General features: G+C 35.7%; 1 protein-coding gene across 1 annotated transcript; it reads left to right on the forward strand.

Annotated features, from left to right (window-relative positions):
- Positions 1–5,896: 5,896 nt before the first annotated feature.
- LOC135216459 (uncharacterized) lies at positions 5,897–17,841 on the forward strand. Its single transcript, XM_064251830.1, has 3 exons — positions 5,897–5,931; positions 6,463–6,860; positions 17,570–17,841. Exons 1-3 carry the CDS (start codon positions 5,897–5,899, stop codon positions 17,839–17,841), a joined length of 705 nt encoding a protein of 234 aa, XP_064107900.1.
- Positions 17,842–18,502: the final 661 nt, after the last annotated feature.

Genomic DNA, 18,502 nt, shown 5'->3' on the forward strand with positions numbered 1-18,502 from the left:
AGAAAGGTTGGACAGCAAATTTGAAGACAGGAAGTGGAGGTAACGTAAAAGGCTAAAAAGCCTTAAGAAATGCTTTTAGTGCATCACGTGAGGTGCTTGGTGACACTTCCCTCCATCAGGAATCCAATATTTAGACTGGATATCTTCCAATGTACAGCGAATTGATTCATTTTGCCATTTGTTTTTGTATGTATTGTAGTTATAAAGGATATTTTTATCAGGATATCCTGTGAAACACACCAGAATTTTCTTGTCTGTCAAAAATCTAATAAATGGTTAGGATTCATTTCGCTATGTAATGGGGGGGAGGGTTGTGATGCTGCCGGACCCCAACGGTTTGGTACGATTGCTCCCCAGAATCCTCTGAATTTAACGGACTGATCACTTTCTGTTGGAATGTGTATGGTTGCCACCAAAATGTGATGAGCTAGTTCTGGTTGCCACCCAACCAAATTATTTGTTTATTTATATCCCCCTGAACATTTTATTGTGGTTTGCGCATTGTCGCTAGAGTATGGTATGCTGAGAAAATAAACATCAAATTAATGATGACAGTGAACAGCTACTAGATAAGCTCTGGTCGCCACCAAGATCTTACGGATTAATTCTTTACCTCACCACAATTGAACGGATTAGTTTAGATCATCGTTGAAAGCTGATCAGTTGGTTTACAAAGAAACCCCTATATTGTTTAGATCGCCATGGAAAGTCTAATAATCAACTGGCCCCAATCACCCGAATATTTTTGGAAGACAGCATGAAAACAGATCCTACAAACAAAAGTAATAAATAAACTTGTGCAAAATGACTTTGAGGTCCTGATGCATCGAAGTACTCTTGCTGACATGACAGTGCAGCGTGAGTAACGTATCCCTTACCCCCATTACGAAAGAGGGGGGGGGGGGGGAGGCTTTAATTTCAGTCAAGTAGTTTACTGCAGATAATTGAGAGGTCAATATTCCTTCATTGGCAACAACAGTGGGGACTGGTGACGATGGGGTTTTGACTATCGGATAGATAAAATTGTACCGTGCAGTATGCGCTTTTGTATTATGAGAAGATTGATTTCCTTTAACAAAAAGTATTTAGCCTTGGTTTTATATATAGGATACACAAACATATATATGCATATGTATATATATAAATATGTATATGAATACCAATTTACCGGGGGGATCTTCGATAATCAATGAGGTACACTGAAGATTCAAGCAACTTACCGGTGCAATGCGAGATTATCTACCTCTGGCCTCGAGATCAGGCAAAAACATATTGAATTAAATACGGCTGACGGCCTGCTTCCAAGGAATTGATTAGATAGACTCTGGTGTTTAATTTAACTAATTATATTTACAATAGAACGAATATAAGATTGGATAACGTAACAGGGACTAAAGCACTATAATCCCTAACTACACGATGAAGAAGCAATGTGGTATATTCTTGAAGGAAATCACAATAGAAACCCACTCCAAAGGCGCCGAAAGGTATGAGGGAAGCCAATACACACAAGTTGATGCTCAGAAATCACCCCCGCTGAAATAACTTTTTTTCTGTAATCGAAAAATACCTGTAATTGCTTCTCTGAATCGTAGAGGTGCTTCGGAATGAACTCGATTTCTGTTCACGCAGCACTTCAGTGGCATGATCGGTATGGTCTTGGCCCTGCCACCTCGGTGGCCGTTGTTCCAGTCACGGGCATTCCATTGAGGTGTGAGAGATGTGTATTTCTGGTGGTAGAAGTTTCACTCTCGACGTGGTTCGGAAGTCACGTAAAGCCGTTGGTCCCGTTGCTGAATAAGCACTGGTTCCATGCAACGTAAAAACACCATACAAACAAAACAAACACTTTCAAAATAATACTGGCCTGCAGCCTCCTACTTGATTAAGGTCTGGCGGAGAAGGATGGAGAGAATTCTAGTAAAACAAAATTATTGAAGGATGGAGGGTTTGCTTGTGAAAAAGGGTTAACTTAGCAATATATGTACATGAATTGGTCTATTTTGAATGTACGATTTTTTTTTTGTAATCCAAGTGAGGTTCGAATTTATGATATATATATATATATATATATATATATATATATATATATATATAGATATATATATATATATATATATATATATATATATAGTAAGGCCTATTTGTTTTTGATTAATAATATATTATCCATGCGTTCTCTGTGACCTATGGAATGTGGAGAACCTGAGAGTAGCTGATCAATGAGATTCTAGGGGTGGCGTGAGATAAAAATGCTTAGTTTCGTCAAGTCAATGCACGACAGTTTTATGGACTGTTCTCAAAGTGCCTTTGTGAAACTGGATGCAGTCAGTAACCGTGAGGCACTATCGAACTGTGTGTTCGTATGTGTGTGTGTGCCTCTTTCTGTTAAATAGGTTCATACCCAAGCCTATGAGAGGGATTTTGATAGAGGGCTTCAAGTCACAGGCAAGATGCCGTGGCATTCGCCGGGGGAGTTTTTTTATTAAGTGTTTAAGTGTCCGGTTGTCTGGACGATCTGGAATGCCCGGGGACAAAGGATTCCAGAGGGGTGTAAACTTTTTGGAGACTAGACATTGTACCGTTTTTGGGTTAGTCTGTAAGACTGGATTACTTGGTTGATTGATTTATTTATTCTTGTTAAATAACGTTAATGTTATGATGCAACTCTCTCATTTTCATTACCTGTTAGAATGGAGAGAAAGAGGTGGAGAGAGAAAGAGATTGTCGGTGCTAGAGAGAGAGAGAGAGAGAGAGAGAGGGATTCCTTGGAGAAAGAAAGGTTATGTATAATGGGGTGTGTGGGTCTGCCTTCCGTTTCGTGTCCCACGCTTACCTATGAATAATGGGGGGGGGGGGGGAGAGAGTCCCCCCAGTTACATATATATATATATATATATATATATATATATATATATATATATATATATATATATATATATCATATATATATATATATATATAGTATATATATATATATATATATATATATATATATATATATATATATATATATATATATATATATATATATATATATATATATATATATATATATATATATATATATACATATATATATATATATATATATATATATATATATATATATATTTATATATATATTATTACACCTTCCCACATTATTGTAATTATTGTATATATTTTGCCTGACTTTTTCCCCTGTTTACCACTTTCCTTTGTCCTTTCCCAGAAACTTGTTTGTCTGGTTTCACACTCCTTGTTCTTACTTGCTCCGCCCATCCTAAATTTCTTCGACCTCTAAATGTAATTTTGAATCAGTCTCCACTCAGCAACTAAACCAAGGACTTTGGTGTCCGCAGGGAATTAGTCCACTTTATTGTGATGTATCTATAAGCTAAGTATAAGTGATATTGTTGTAAGGGTTTAATAACGAATTGTGCTTGGTTTCAAGTGTCTTAATTTCCAGTCTGATTACTTTTCGAGACGTGGATGTCCTTTGTCATTTGTCATTTATTTTCGTCCTATTGTGTCATTTCCTGTCCTTTATGGCATTGGTGTTCCTTTTATATTGACGTTAAGTCTAATTGTAATGTTTTTGTAATAATTTTTGCATTATTATATTTAAATCTTGTTTGATGGTATTCTCATTCAAATACCTTTATTTTGTATTATTATGGTCCATTGAACCCACCTGCTAAAATGGTAAATTACCCTTCTCTCTCACGACTGTACTAATATTATGGGGGCCTGTCCTGGAAATTTTTGCTAAACTTCGTGGGTAAGTAATAATTGACAAACTCGTTAAGAATCAGTTGTTTGTATATGTAGTTGGTGATTCGTTATTCAACCTTGCGTGATATAAACATCCTGAGTTACAGTTAGTTAGGTGACTGTTTTGTGTTTGCTAGACCGCTGAAGAATTTATTTCCATTGTGCGTAATTTTTCGGTAACCTTGTTATGGGTTCCCCCCCCCCCCCCCCCCCCCCCCAACCCCCCTCTTCCTAACTGAGACTCAGTGCGCGGATAAAAAGTTAATCTGTCGTACCGTTGTTAAAAATTCGTTTCTCTCGAATCATTCGTGACTTTCACGTGCTTATAGTCTTTCCCTGGGTCCTTAGATACCAGTCTCTTGCGTTATTCATGTTCTGTAAAGTGTAATGAATCTTGTTAGCGCCTCGACATATGTGTGTGAAGTTACCGTTCTAATCAAAGTGTAGAAGTTACGGTTGTTAGCTGAGCGACGGTACTTCTTTTGACTTCATTTTGGTTTGAACTGGGAGTAAAATACTTCCAGTGCGTCTTATTCATTCTCATTTTCCCGTATCTAAAATTTGTTGTGTATACATATTTGTCTAATCTGTTACTATTTATGCGTGGTTTATGGTTTTATGCGTGGTCAATGCTTAACTAAGTTTGCTCCAATTTCTTTAAGAATTGTAAAACTCTAATTCCGGTGTTTATATTATTCTTGAAGTTTCTTTTTAATTTTCACAATGGCGAAGTTTGATACTCAAAAGTTTGTGGCGGATCCTTCCTCTGAATTGCAATACACCTTACCGATGCTAGGAAGTCTGAATTAATGGAAGTAGCTAGGCATTTAGACCTTGAGGTACGTTCTAGTATGCGTAAGTTTGACATGAGGAAAGTGATAATAGATCGCTATATGCGTATTGGAACCTTGGGTGACGAAGCTAGGCAGTATCTTGTTCCAGAAAACCCCTTCCCTTACAATTGGACAAAAGCTAGGGTTTGAACGTCTTGTAGTCGAGCGTGAAAAAGCTCAGTTCGACCGGGAAAAAGCTCAGTTAGCTTTAAGACAAGAAGAATAAGCTTGCAAGCCGCTGAAAAGAGAAGTGAGGAGAAAGACAAAAATTTGAAATGGAAAAAGTTAAGTTAGAAATTCAAGCTAAGGAAGAAAGAGAAAAATTTGAAATGGAAAAAAAGAGAAAAATTTGAAATGGAAAAAGCTAAGTTAAAATTTAAAGCTAGAGAGGAAAGAGCGAAGTTTGAAATGGAAAAAGAAAAGAAAGTAAAGTTTTTTGTTGTTTGCTATATACGTGAGTTCCCCAGGAATCCCTTGGTGTTTCTCCTTTTGAAATGGTATATGGGAGATTAGTAAGAGGACCCCTTACATTAATTAAAGATGAATGGTTAAAGCCCCAGACTCTAATCAGACTGTAACTGTTCAACAATATTGAGTAACTTTAAGGAAACCCTTTCCAAAGTCCGTAAAATAGCCAGTGGAAAACTTAAGCAAAGCTCAGATTAAATGGAAAAGTTATGATAAAAAAACTAAAATTAGGAAGTTCAACTCAGGAGATCTTGTGTTAGCATATTTTCCTATCCCTGGATCCCCATTTTCCTCCAAATTCTTTGGTCCATATAAAGTAGTTAAAAATATCAATAACCATACCTGTGATTGAAACCCCTGTTAGAAGGAAAAGTACTCAAATTATCCATGCCAATCTGCTTATAAGGTATCCATTCCAGGAATACTGAAAACTGGTTATGGAGACAAAATTGTAAATGTTAATGTTAAGGTCAAGGACGAGAAACCTGAAGTAAGTGAACCTGAATTCATCTATTCGTGGCGTTTTTGTAGATAATGGTGCTGCGCTGAAGGCCTTTAAAAACTAATGTCAATATCTTTCTCCTTTTCAATCAGAGACTTCAAAACCTTATTGCTCTTATTCCCAGAACTTTATGGGGGAAAAATCCAGGTCAGTGTACAGTTCTCACCCATGACATCGAACTTCTACCAGGAACTGCTCCCTACGACAACACCCTTCTCGCATCAGCCCGGCCAAGAAATTAGTTATGAGAGAAGAAGTGGAATATATTCTGTTAGCTGGATTAGCTAAACCAAGCAAGTCACCATAGGCGTCTCCCTGTCTATTGGTACAAAGGAAGATGGCAGCATGTGACTGGGTACAGACTACAGGAGAGTAAATTCTGCTACTGTTAAGGATAGTTACCCTTTACCCCGTCTAGATGACCTTATAGACCTCTGTGGGCCAAGCAAAGTATGTAGCTAAAATAGATCTCCTCAAGGGGTATTATCAGGTGAAGTTAACATCTAGAGCCAAGCGTATATCGGCTTTCATAACTCCTTTGGGTTATTCCAGTATGAAGTAATGCCTTTGGTTTAACAAATGCCCCTTCCACATTTCAACGCATAATTAACTACACCATTCAGGGTCTACAGGGAATATTTGCATATCTAAATGATATATGGTTATAGAAGATTCTTGGGAGGAGCTGATGACAGTTTGAATAGCTTTGATAGATTTATGAGAAGCCCAGTTAACAATAAATTTACAAAAATGTGGTCAAGCTACAGTTACTTACTTGGGACATATTGTGGGTGGAGGTAATGTCAGGCCTAAAACTGCAAATGTTAATGCCATTCTTGACTATCCATGACCTAAGACTAGGAAATCCCTTAAAAGATTTCTAGGTATGGTTTCATATTACAGGAAGTTCTGCCGTAATTTTGCTTCAGTAGCTGCCACTTTACATAGTCTTACCAGCCCTAAAAAGAAGTATGAATGGGATGAGAGATGCCAGGCAGCATTTGAACATTCAAAATATTTTTTGAGTAGTGAGCCAGTCTTACACAGTCCTAATTTTTCTAAACCCTTCTCTTTGCAAGTAGACGCTTGCGACAAGGGTGCTGGAGGAGTGTTGCTGCAGGAAATTGATGGGGTACTCCCACCCAATGGATACACCTCCAGTAGTTTCAAGCCTCATCAGCTGTCCTACAGTACCATAGAGGAGCTCTTAAGTTTGGTTCTTGCTCTCCAAAAATTTGAATGTTATCTGATCATCCACCCTACAATCATCCAACATGCCGAATTGCAGCCCTCTGGCCTCGGTAGTTTTTTTTTATTATTATTTTATTTAAGGTTGAAGTTAACTATGATTGTGCCTCAGACACTGCTAAGGCACCGCTAAAGGTGCCAAGAGCACACGCCACCACTGGGCCGTGACTGAAAGTTTTCATGGGGCCGTTGCTCAGAGTTTCAGCTTTATACTTTATACAGAAATATCGATTGCGCAGAAGAAACTTCGGGGCATTTTTTACTCGTTTTTTATAATATTCAAAAATTTCTCCATTTTGAGGGTGTGAATAATTTTCTGGCGTCGCTGTATACTGAACCGAAACTTGATCGCTTAAAGGGGAGTGTTTACTCGGCAACGCAACGGCTATAACCTGTGAGTGTGTTTTTAAGGATCGTGTTTCTGCTCAGGATGTGATGTTGGCCAAGGATTTAGTTTCGTCTATGATGAGCGAGAGCAGAAACAATGTCGAAATTGCTTTATTGAAAAGGAATATTATAATCATTTTGTTTTTTGTCAGTTGAAGGTATTTTTTCAAGGTTGTAAAGCGTGCGATTGTCGAGTGCGAGTTCAGTAGTAACTAAGGGATATAGTTTCGTAATAATTAAGGGACTAATTTGACCGCGATGAGTGCCGTCACTATGATATTGGCGGAGGAGGTAATTATTTCTCGGTAATGGTGGAGACTCAAATGAAGATCAGACGACGTGTGTTATCTTATTATCGGAGTGCTTAGTCAAGGACTTGTTCGAGAAACAACTTCAGCTCCTCTGAGGCAGTTGACAACGATTTTTGAGGTTCATTAGCAATGTGTTGATATTATAATTTTGCATGCAGTATGTATATATATATATATATATATATATATATATATATATATATATATATATATATATATATATACATGTGTGTGTGTGTGTGTGTGCACGAGTATGTTTACATAAAGTAAAAAGTCATGAAGGAAAATTAAACAATGGAGCATCGTTGCAAGGCCTTTCGACTCTCGTCCTTCACTAAAGTCCAAGAGTCGAAAGGCCTCGTAGCGGCACTCCATTGTTTCCACTTTCCTTCGTGGCTTTAGCCTTAATTTAATAATATTCATCACGTTCCAAATTTTCTTGATTTAGTTATACCTATTATATATGTATTTTTGAATGAATAAGTAAAGCGAAGGTTCCATCAAAGTGTTTGTGGTTTGCATATAGTAGTGTTCATTCGTTTGCATTTAATATAGTCCATCAACCGGACATCCTTTTCATGTCAAGTTTTTCGGTTATAACGCTCGGAAATTTAACGGTTTCTGGTGGATCAAAGTATACCGTTTATTTAAATGAACAGAGTGACTATACTCAGTTTTTTTCCATCTGTCCACCCGCCTGTGGTGTTTGCGTATGGTAACTGCGTCCAAGGCTTTAGATAGTTACATCCAGCTACATTCAACAATTATAATAATATCCTATTTCGAATATTAAGCGGTGTAATTCGCATACAGTAAATTATTAAAAAACTTTTCAGTTGCAAAATGTACACCCAGATATCCTTTTTTATTTACCTACTTAAACACATAGCGTAACTATCTAAAGCCCGGGACGCAGTGTTACCATACGCAAACACACAGGCGGGTGGACAAATGAAAAAAAAACAGAGTATAGTAATAAACTCATTTCTCGTATTGGTCCTAAGTTACACCTCTATTAAATGTTAGCCATCTTGGTATTGGTACAAAAGTGACACCACTGAAGAGAATGACTATTTACCAGTCATCATGCTATCGGTACCAAAGTAACACAACTATCAAATGAAGAGAATGCCTAGTTGTTAGTCATCCAAGTTGGTTTACGTGGGGAGTGAACGGGAGGAAAACTGAACGTTTTTGAGGCGGAAATAATTTTACTTAAGCGTATAGTGACTAAGAAGGCTTAAAGTTATGATAATTTAAGAGTTCAGAAAAGGATGTTGAAAATGAAGACTGCATCATTAGAAGAATAACAGGTCGTGCATCGAGAAGTTTGAGGAGGATGGGAGAATAATAAGTTGGAGCGGAAGCAAGAGCGAGTGTGTATTTATATATATATATATATATATATATATATATATATATATATATATATATATATATATATATATATATATACAATGTTACGAAGTGCCAAGTATCTGGTTACCATTCATCAATTATTACCTCACCAAAAGCCAGGACACCTGAACCCTCAAAACACGTATTAAACGACTGAATACTCTAAAGGCAACAGTGATCCCTTAACACTTCCCAGTATTGCAGAAAATCAGACTAAAGTTCATCAAAACAGGTGTGAGGTAATCTTTGTAAGTAATTAAATTAATCGGGCATCACTCCATCAAACAACTTTAAAAATCTAAGTATTTCCCTGATTTCAGAAGTCTAAGTACTTCCCTGGTTGTAAGTCACTTCAAGTAAATTGAAGGAAAGCAAATCAACTACCACTCTATGTTCCTACCTAACAATATAATCAAATGCAAAATATATTGGTTAGAAATGAAAACACTTATAAAAATTCTAAATACAATAAAAATTCTAAATACAAAAAGTTTATTATTAAACTCAAAAATTTATAAGTAAAATCACAATATTCAGGAAAAATTACTGTTACTTGAAAAAAACAAAGTAAAGTTTAATTAATTCTTGAATCAAAATTTAAGTAAAAATTAAATCAAAATTAATTTATCAAAAAATTCAAGAAAAACTAATTCAATCAAAATTCAAAAGTGTTAGGCAATAAATTGAAAATTTTAAATTAATTCATAAGTGCTAAACTATAATAAAACTTGAAAAGAATTCTAAGTAATGCAAATTAATTCACAAATGTTAAATTTAATTAAATGTGCAATGATTAAACAATGAAAATAACTAAGTTAAATGGTGAATTCAAATGAAAATATAAAATCAAAAGGCACACTTCAATAAGGAAAATGAACAAGTGCACAAACAATGGAAGAAGCACAAACACAAAAATACGCAATGTGTAAAAGTGTAAATCTTTTTCACTCAAAACATTACAACCATCAGATTTTACCAAACCTTCGCAACCATCTGTTATTAGTTAACCACAGTTCCTATCCTCCGTTATTAGTTATTAGTTATCATGTTCCTAACACTTATTAGTTGCAACTAATAAAAAATATAACATACTTTACCTTGGTATAACCAACTTCATTCTTTCTTTGCTGCAGCTTGATTCACACTTTCACAAAAAACCAGCCCCACCGTTACGAATAATGTTTGTTAAGATTCCAAAAAAAAAAAAAAAAAAAAAAAAATAAATAAACACTATACAAACTCTAAGAAATATTATATGAAATTCTAAGTTTACAAGTGACCAATTTATGTTACGTTAATATAATCTCAAGGATGTCACGGGAGAGAGAGAAAGAGAGAGAGAGAGAGCACGAGAGTGAGATGTTAATGACTCGAGGTTCTAAGATATAATGAAATCTTCTTCCCCTTGCGAAAACTGGACTGAGGAGATGACACAAAACGTTTTGAGACAATAATTCTTCTAGAATCTTCGAAATCTGGCACAAATTCACATAAAAAGGTAAAATGTGCACGTGGCTTGATCAAAGACATACGCGTACAAGACGATTCTGCTCAATTGACACGTACCCAATCGAAACGGAGGTGAGCGATAATTAAAGATTGACATTTTGTAAACAACGCAACACTCGATTCGATCGCTTATCAAATGCGCTGACAGATTAGGGAAGCAAACGGAGATCCTGCAGTTCCTCTAATCTCACAATGCTGACATAAAAGGAAAACAATCATAGTTTCGAACGGACAAAGAAAATCTCTCTCTTTACATTCTACATCATATATAAATATATTCTTTTACAACATGTTATGCAACAAAATCTGAACACACACTTTAAACATCCTATTCTAAAGCTATCTAGGAATCTGAAAAAATGTTACACAATTCTACATAACATTTCAAAGAGGGGAAAAATGCATTTTGAAAGTAGCAATATATATATATATATATATATATATATATATATATATATATATATATATATATATATATATATATATATATATATATATATATATATACACATGTATGTACATATACATATAGTATATATATATATATATATATATATATATATATATATATATATATATATATATACATACAATACATACATACATACATACACACACACACACACACACACACACAATGAAGGCTCATCGACCAGACGTCGGCACCCACAGGGAACGCATATGCCTCCCTCTCCCTTTCTATCACACTCGCTCTTGCTTCCGCTCCAACTTACATTCTCCCATCCTCCTCAAAACTTCTCGATGGTACGACCTGTCGTCTAGTTACTCACAATGACCCATTATTCTTCTAATGATGTAGTCTTCATTTTCAACATCGTTTTCTGAACTCTTTAAATTCTCATAATATTAAGCCTTCCTAGTGACTATACGCTAAAGTAAAAATTATTTCAGCCTCAGAAACGTTCAGTTTCTTAATACTATATACGTATATTTACGGATATATATATATATATATATATATATATATATATATATATATATATATATATATATATATATGTATATATAATATATATATATATATATATATATATATATATATATATATAGATATATATATACATATATATATATATATATATATATATTATATATATATATATATATATATATAGTATATATGGGGGATGTATATGTATATTTATTATGTATGGCCGTAGGGGGGTAGCCACGGCCACCCATAACCCTCTGTAGTTGGCCGTGGGGTAGTGCCGTCAGTGCACCTCATGCTGTGCGCTTGTATGGATTAATTAAGGTTCTTTGCAGAGTGCCCTTCGGCCCCTAGTTGCAACCTCTTTCCTTCCTTTTACTGTACTTACTTTCATATTCTCTTTCTTCCATCTTATTTTCCACCCTCTCCCAACAATTGCTTCATAGTGCGACTACGAGGTTTTCCTCCTGTTACGCCTTTCAACCCTTTTACTGGTCAGTTTCAATTTCAGCGCTGAATGGCCTCATAGGTCGCAGTGCTGCCTTTGGCCTAAGTTCTATATTCAGTGCAATTATATATATATATATATATATATATATATATATATTATATATATATATATATAATATATATATATATATATATATATATATATATATATTTAATGTGTGTGTGTGTGTAGTTCTCTTGTAAGATTTTCTTCGTAAAACCTAATATCATAGACTTACATGAAGACGTGATATACATAGCTCATTCAGCGTTGTCAGTATCTCATCTTTAAATGTCCGTGTCGCTGTAAACAGAAATGTCCTCAGTTTTAATCGTACAATTGCAATTGTTTTGCAGCGCTTTACTGAAACCATTGTTTCTCGGGACAATAATTTTCACTTTTTTTTCGGCAGAGAAATAAGAATGCAGCTTGTTGCAACAGGTTTTTATGTTTATATATATGTGTATGTGTGTGTATGTATGTAAGTCTGTGTGTAGATAGATAGATAGATAGATAGGTAGATGGATATATGTTTGTGTTTTTGTATTTATGTACATACATGTATGCCTTTGCCTTAAAGAGGACGTGGTTCTGTAGAGAGGTAGCTGTCGCATTCTTAGCAAGTGTTTTGGGGCTGAGGTGGCTGACCCCATAACCATCTTTGTCTTGTTTCGCAGCGCCTCAAGCCAGGTCATTACTGCAATATCTTTCTGCGGCTTAGGTGAACGTAGTAGGAGGAAAATTAATTGAAAAAGTGTTGAAGCGTTTCAGCTCTCTCAAGAATCCAATGTTGGAGCTCTCCCGTGTGAGGAAAGCGTTCAAACCACTGCATTTCTGTTTCAACACAAAAAAACACGTGAACAATGAATGGCGAGACTGCTCTTTCATTTCCGTGCCTTCCACGTGTTTGAAAAGAAGTTGAGAAAATTTGGGAAGCTGACATTCAGTGGGTATTTCCTGGCAAAAGGTTCACTACCCTTCACAGTCTTTGGATATATTAAAAATTTTATCTATCGACAAATATAGGCAATTTCTAGGGCAACTTTCTCCCAGCATATACGGTTTGCTTCAAAAGAAAGAATGTCGCCCCTAAGGAGTTCACATCCTTCCATTTGATTTGGGATACAACGCATTAGAATCTTAAACCCTTGCACTTCTCGTGGCAGCTTTCTTCGCTCCATAATAATAAAGCAATTAGAAATGAGAAAAACACGAAATTAGATAAAAAAACATAAAAAGAATGAATCATAAGAATCTGTAAAAATTAACTGGAATAACAAAATAAAATAACATAAATAAGCAACAAATGAATTATCATATGAGGTAGAAGTCATCTTATTTGAAATGAAAAAAGTATATCTTAGTTTAACCAGACCACTAAGCTGATAATAGGTCTCCAAGGGCTGGCTCGAAGGATTAGTTATTTTTACGTGGCCAGGAACCATTTGGTCACCTAGCAACGGGACCTACAGCTTACTGTGGGATCCGAACCACATTATATCGAAAAATGAATTTCTATCACCAGAAATAAATTCCTCTGATTCCGCGTTGGCCGAGCCGAGAATCGCACTTCGGACAACCGGATTGGAAAGCCTAGTCGCGAAAACGACTCGTCCAACGAGGAACTGTATTTGAGATGCAAAGACATATTCTCTGATCTTGTCTACGACCCACCCGAGACGATTAAAAAGAGATTCCCATATCTTTGTTGCGCTAAATTCGGTATAATCAGGAGCTATTATGGTCCAGGACGTATCGAATGCTTTAGCATTTGCCCGCTGCACCTTGTAGGAAGTTGACTGATGATATGGGCAACCTCTTATGCTTGCAACATATTGTGCTTCATCTATTTTTCGTAAAAGAAATAGTAATTATTTTCATGACGTTTCTGATAGCGAATGATTTACTTCTATTTAATTATCATGAAAGTTATTTTCAGCCAAGATATAAGGTTACTTCAGTTCAAAGTATTTATTATTGTTTTTTGAATCAGCTGACTTTGTGCCAGTAACATGGGCCTCATATTACGGCCTGTAAGGCAGTTCCGGATTATGTTCATGATTTTTACGCTGGATTACCGGAAGTTAATGTATTCGCAAAATTATGTCCATCATTGAATATATATATATATATATATATATAATATATATATATATATATATATATATATATATATATATATATATATATATATATGTATGTATATATATATGACGTGTGCCTTCAATAATTTTGACAAATGAAATGCACCATATATTCCTGTATGTGGAGATGTAAAGTTCTATTTTCCTGTAAAACATGACGGTCGGTTTAAATGCTTAATATTCAGGCTTGTTTATTGGTTCCATTAATGTTTGTTTATATAGGAAAAAAAAAACCAACTGAACATCTTAACGATTGTTTATTAAGGCTACCAGTAAAGACAACTTACGTTTCTCAGTGTGTGTTGGGGGGTTGGGGGGTGGGGGCTGAGGGATGAGTTTCACTGCTGACATACGGAACCTGAAATCTTAGGGGTAACTGGTGAACATTGTTAAGTATATTTTAACCCGGTTCTCTTATCAAGACTCCTTATAGTCATGACTTGAGTGACCACACGTGAGGACTGAATTTAAGACATGGCTTGAATGAACGTGAGGACTGAATTTAGACATGGCTTGAGTGGAGGTGAGGACTGAATTTAGACATGGCTTGAATGAACGTGAGGACTGAATTTAGACATGGCTTGAATGAAACGTGAGGACTGAATTTAGACTGGCTTGAATGAACGTGAGGACTGAATTTAGACATGGCTTGAGTGGACGTGAGAAGCATAAAGTAGTGAAACTGATCGAAAGGTTCTTTTAGATTTTCTGCAAAATGAAACTGAAACCTTGGAACGATATGAAACGTTCAAGAATCTTACAGTCGAAACTTCGTCCGCTTCTAAGGAAATAGGCAGATGTCTGAGTGAGAGAGAGAGAGAGAAAGAGAGAGAGAGAGAGAGAGAGAGAGAGAGAGAGAGAGAGAGAGAGAGTTAGAGTCATCGTTTTTCGATAATGAAGGGAAGTTCTGATTCCATGGATATGCAATGAGTTGAGTAAGTGAGAAGTACGTTGTTCTGCAATGTATTTGTTGGTTGATTGTGATCTTTTCTTATATGACTCTTCTTTGTTCGAAATTCTCAAACATTAAACCATTTAGTTGAGAGCGGAAATAAAATGTTTCTGTCAATATTTTCAGTTTCACAAAACACAAGTATTTCAATCCTTGTTTTGTCGAAAGAATGAATGATGGAGAACTTCAAGCTTCGATGTTTTCTTAACTTGCTGTTTTGATTGATGTCAGTGGGATTATCCTGAGAATAATCAATACATTTCTGTTTCTGTTCATGATATATTTTTGACAACATCAGTTCTGTAATATATATATATATATAAATATATATAAAGGTATAAGCCACGAAGGAAAAATAACTTTCGTGATTCAGTTACACACACACACACACACACACACACACACACACACACATATATATATATATATATATATATATATCTATATATATATATATATTATATATATATATATATATATATATATATATATATATATATATATATATATATATATATGATATATTATATATATATTTGTATATATATATGTGTGTGTGTGTGAGTGAGTGTGTGTGTTTGCATACACACACTATATACGTATATATATCTATCTATCTATCTATCCATCTATACATATATATATATCTATATATATATATATATATATATATATATATGAATATATATATATATATATATATATATATATATATATATATATATATATATATATATATATATATATATATATATATATTAATTACGGCAGTCGAATAAGATTACCTGTAAGATAACAACAATCCCAGCAAATATTTCAACATATATATACACACACAAAATAAACCTTAGATAATTTAGTGCTATCGTTATGATATAGTTACTCGTATTTGGCTGCCGTTGTCGCAAAAATGTGGCACCATCTCAGTACCACACACTTTCCGAAATCCGAGTTCGTATATCCCCGGATATTTGGGTTAAGTCGAGATCGCAAGTGGCATCACCTTCGAGAAGGAAGCGCCCTTGTGGCTGCGATTATCGATGAACCATTAAAGGCAACACGACGCTGACGTTGAGGCGCCAGCCGAGTAGGATGAAAGTGCTACTCCACCAGATTGTTTTCTTTCTTCATTCATTCATCACTGAAACAGTTTAGAAAGTGTTCAAGGACCAGACTACATCATTCGAAGCAAACAAACGTTAATATTGAAACCGATGGAAATGCCATTGAATTACAAGCAAGAATGTAAGTAATAGAATGACGCAATCAAAAATGAAATTAAACAAGTAAAAGATGATCTGAAGTGTCTTCGGAGCAATCGAGTTTTCTGTATGATCCGCTGCCATGAAACGTTCAGCCACGGCCCGGCGGTGGCCTGTCGTTTAGCGTGCCAGACGCACGATTATGGCTAACTTTAATCTTATATAGATAAAAAAAAACTGCTGAGGCTAGAGGGTTGCAATTTGGTGTTGATAGATTGGAGGTTGATACAAAACGTATCAATTTGCATCCCTGTAGCCTCAGCAGTTTTTAAGATTTGAGGGGGGGGGGGGGGGGCAGCAGAAAAAGTCAGACGGAGACAAACGGCCATCTCAATAGTTTTCTTTTACATAAAACTAGAAATTTGAATGGACGTAAACAGCAAATCAATATCAGTAGCGGTACGTCAGCAAACATGATTTTTTCCAACGTTTACAGTTCATAACAGATAAGGATAAGCCGTCTACAAATACCCTTTTATTCACCCCATTTTGCATTCACCCCGAAGCTTCTAAAATGGCGTGACTCCTTCTACTAATGCAACGATCATTTTCCTTTTCCTTCTCACTGGGTCCAGTTTTACACCGTTCGAGACAACTGCTTCTTTATCGCCGGCTCGAGATCCACACCATAACACAACCTTTTACATCTATGGTTGCCCTTTCTTTACATCTTATTTCTAACCCCCCCCCCCCCTCGCCCGTTGAGCACTTCTATTTACATATATATTGCGCCAAAAATGCTTCCAGCATTTGCCATGATAGACAATTCTGTGTACCCCATATTTTGTTGCCAAGCTCTGGCTTCGTCTTTCCTTTTGACAATTATAAATAAAACTGCTAGTAATTATGCGAGAGGCTCTCCTGATGATTGCTTATGTTCCCTATTTTCCCATGTTCTGATTTCCTTTCTCATATTTATAGATAAAACTATTTTTAGTATTAATGTGAGAGGCTCTCTTGATAATTGCTAATGTTCACGATTTTCCGTGTTCTGATTCCTTCTTATATAAAACACACATTTTGATTTCAGCTTTGTTTTCCTTAGAGATATTTTTTCACGACTTAATTCAGATCCTCTGAATAATCCCACTCCAAAGCTGCGGGGCAAAGTTCAGATTACCTGAAACCCCACCCCTTGACCATTTCCCTTGTTTTCCCCTCACTTTTACCGTAGGTATAGTTTACCTCGACCTGTTTCGGTATTGCCAGACACAATGGCTCTTCTTCCTCTGTCGATCCTTTCACGTCTGCTTTATTCATTGCGTGGGGCTCAGCAGCTTCTAATGAAATACGTGAGCTATCAGAATAATATTTTTTTACGCGCTGTTTAAAGAAAAATTATTTTCTGCATCCCCAGAGTTTCCCCAACTAAGAGTATGTAGGGGCGGTAACAGCAAATATAATTTAAATGATCCTGCATTCGACGGGAACAGTAAAGCGACAGCCATCGACAGCGTATTTCGAGGAAGGGTCATTTGCCATGAAGGCACATTTACTTCACTGGAAGGTCTGGAACCTTACGTGGTGACCCTGGGCCATGGGAGTCCTGGTGTAGCGTTCTTTAACACAGGCACCTGTAGGACAGCAGTATTAGACCATTATACCACGTACTGCATTCCCGTTGGTTAATATTAAAACTATGCACTGACGAGGACTATAGTCGATTTCACACGAAGTGTTGACATTAGAGTGCATCGAAGCCTAACGCTTCGGCAGTAAAGGAGGAAAACTTAGCACACCAATGTCACAACCTTGATATATATATATATATATATATATATATATATATATATATATATATATATATAAGAGGAAGAAAAAGTCTGAAACTGTTGAAAGGCCCTCCTGGAAGTGTTCTTTACCTTCCGAAGTATCTAAACGATCAGATGTATTGTAGATAAAGACATTTTAAACACATGAACGTGTCTTTCTCTCTGGTAGCAAAGAGCACATTCAAAAGCATATTTTCATAAAAAGTAAAAAGTCTGATTTTCGTCTGCCTCTGTCCATTATTCGTTATAGATCCAATTAAATCAGGGAATCCTGGGAGGGACATCGATCTGAGCCTTTGATAGTCGTCCCAGCGCTTAGCTTTAATTATTAATAGTATTATGTAGGATAAGATAACTGGGTCTTTGATGAAGGGTTATTATGAGATTGGAATAAGTTCCTCATGGAAGATTGTAGACGCGCGTGCGTATGCGTGTATAATATCCCTTGCCCATATAATACGACTGGAAATGGCTGCAAAAAGAGAGGAGCTTCAGATAATTGTTTAATAAAAAAAAAA

This window comes from Macrobrachium nipponense, chromosome 6 (genome assembly GCF_015104395.2).
Source record: "Macrobrachium nipponense isolate FS-2020 chromosome 6, ASM1510439v2, whole genome shotgun sequence".
NCBI classification, from domain to species: Eukaryota; Metazoa; Arthropoda; class Malacostraca; order Decapoda; family Palaemonidae; genus Macrobrachium; species Macrobrachium nipponense.

Excerpts from the sequence above, each read along its gene's own strand:
- LOC135216459 (XM_064251830.1), top strand. The coding sequence starts at position 5,897 with ATGGCAGCATGTGACTGGGTACAGACTACAGGAGA. Across the intron at positions 5,932-6,462 it reads TGGGTACAGACTACAGGAGA|GAAGTTCTGCCGTAATTTTG; the intron begins GTAAATTCTGCT and ends TTCATATTACAG. Across the intron at positions 6,861-17,569 it reads ATTGCAGCCCTCTGGCCTCG|AGTTTCCCCAACTAAGAGTA; the intron begins GTAGTTTTTTTT and ends CTGCATCCCCAG.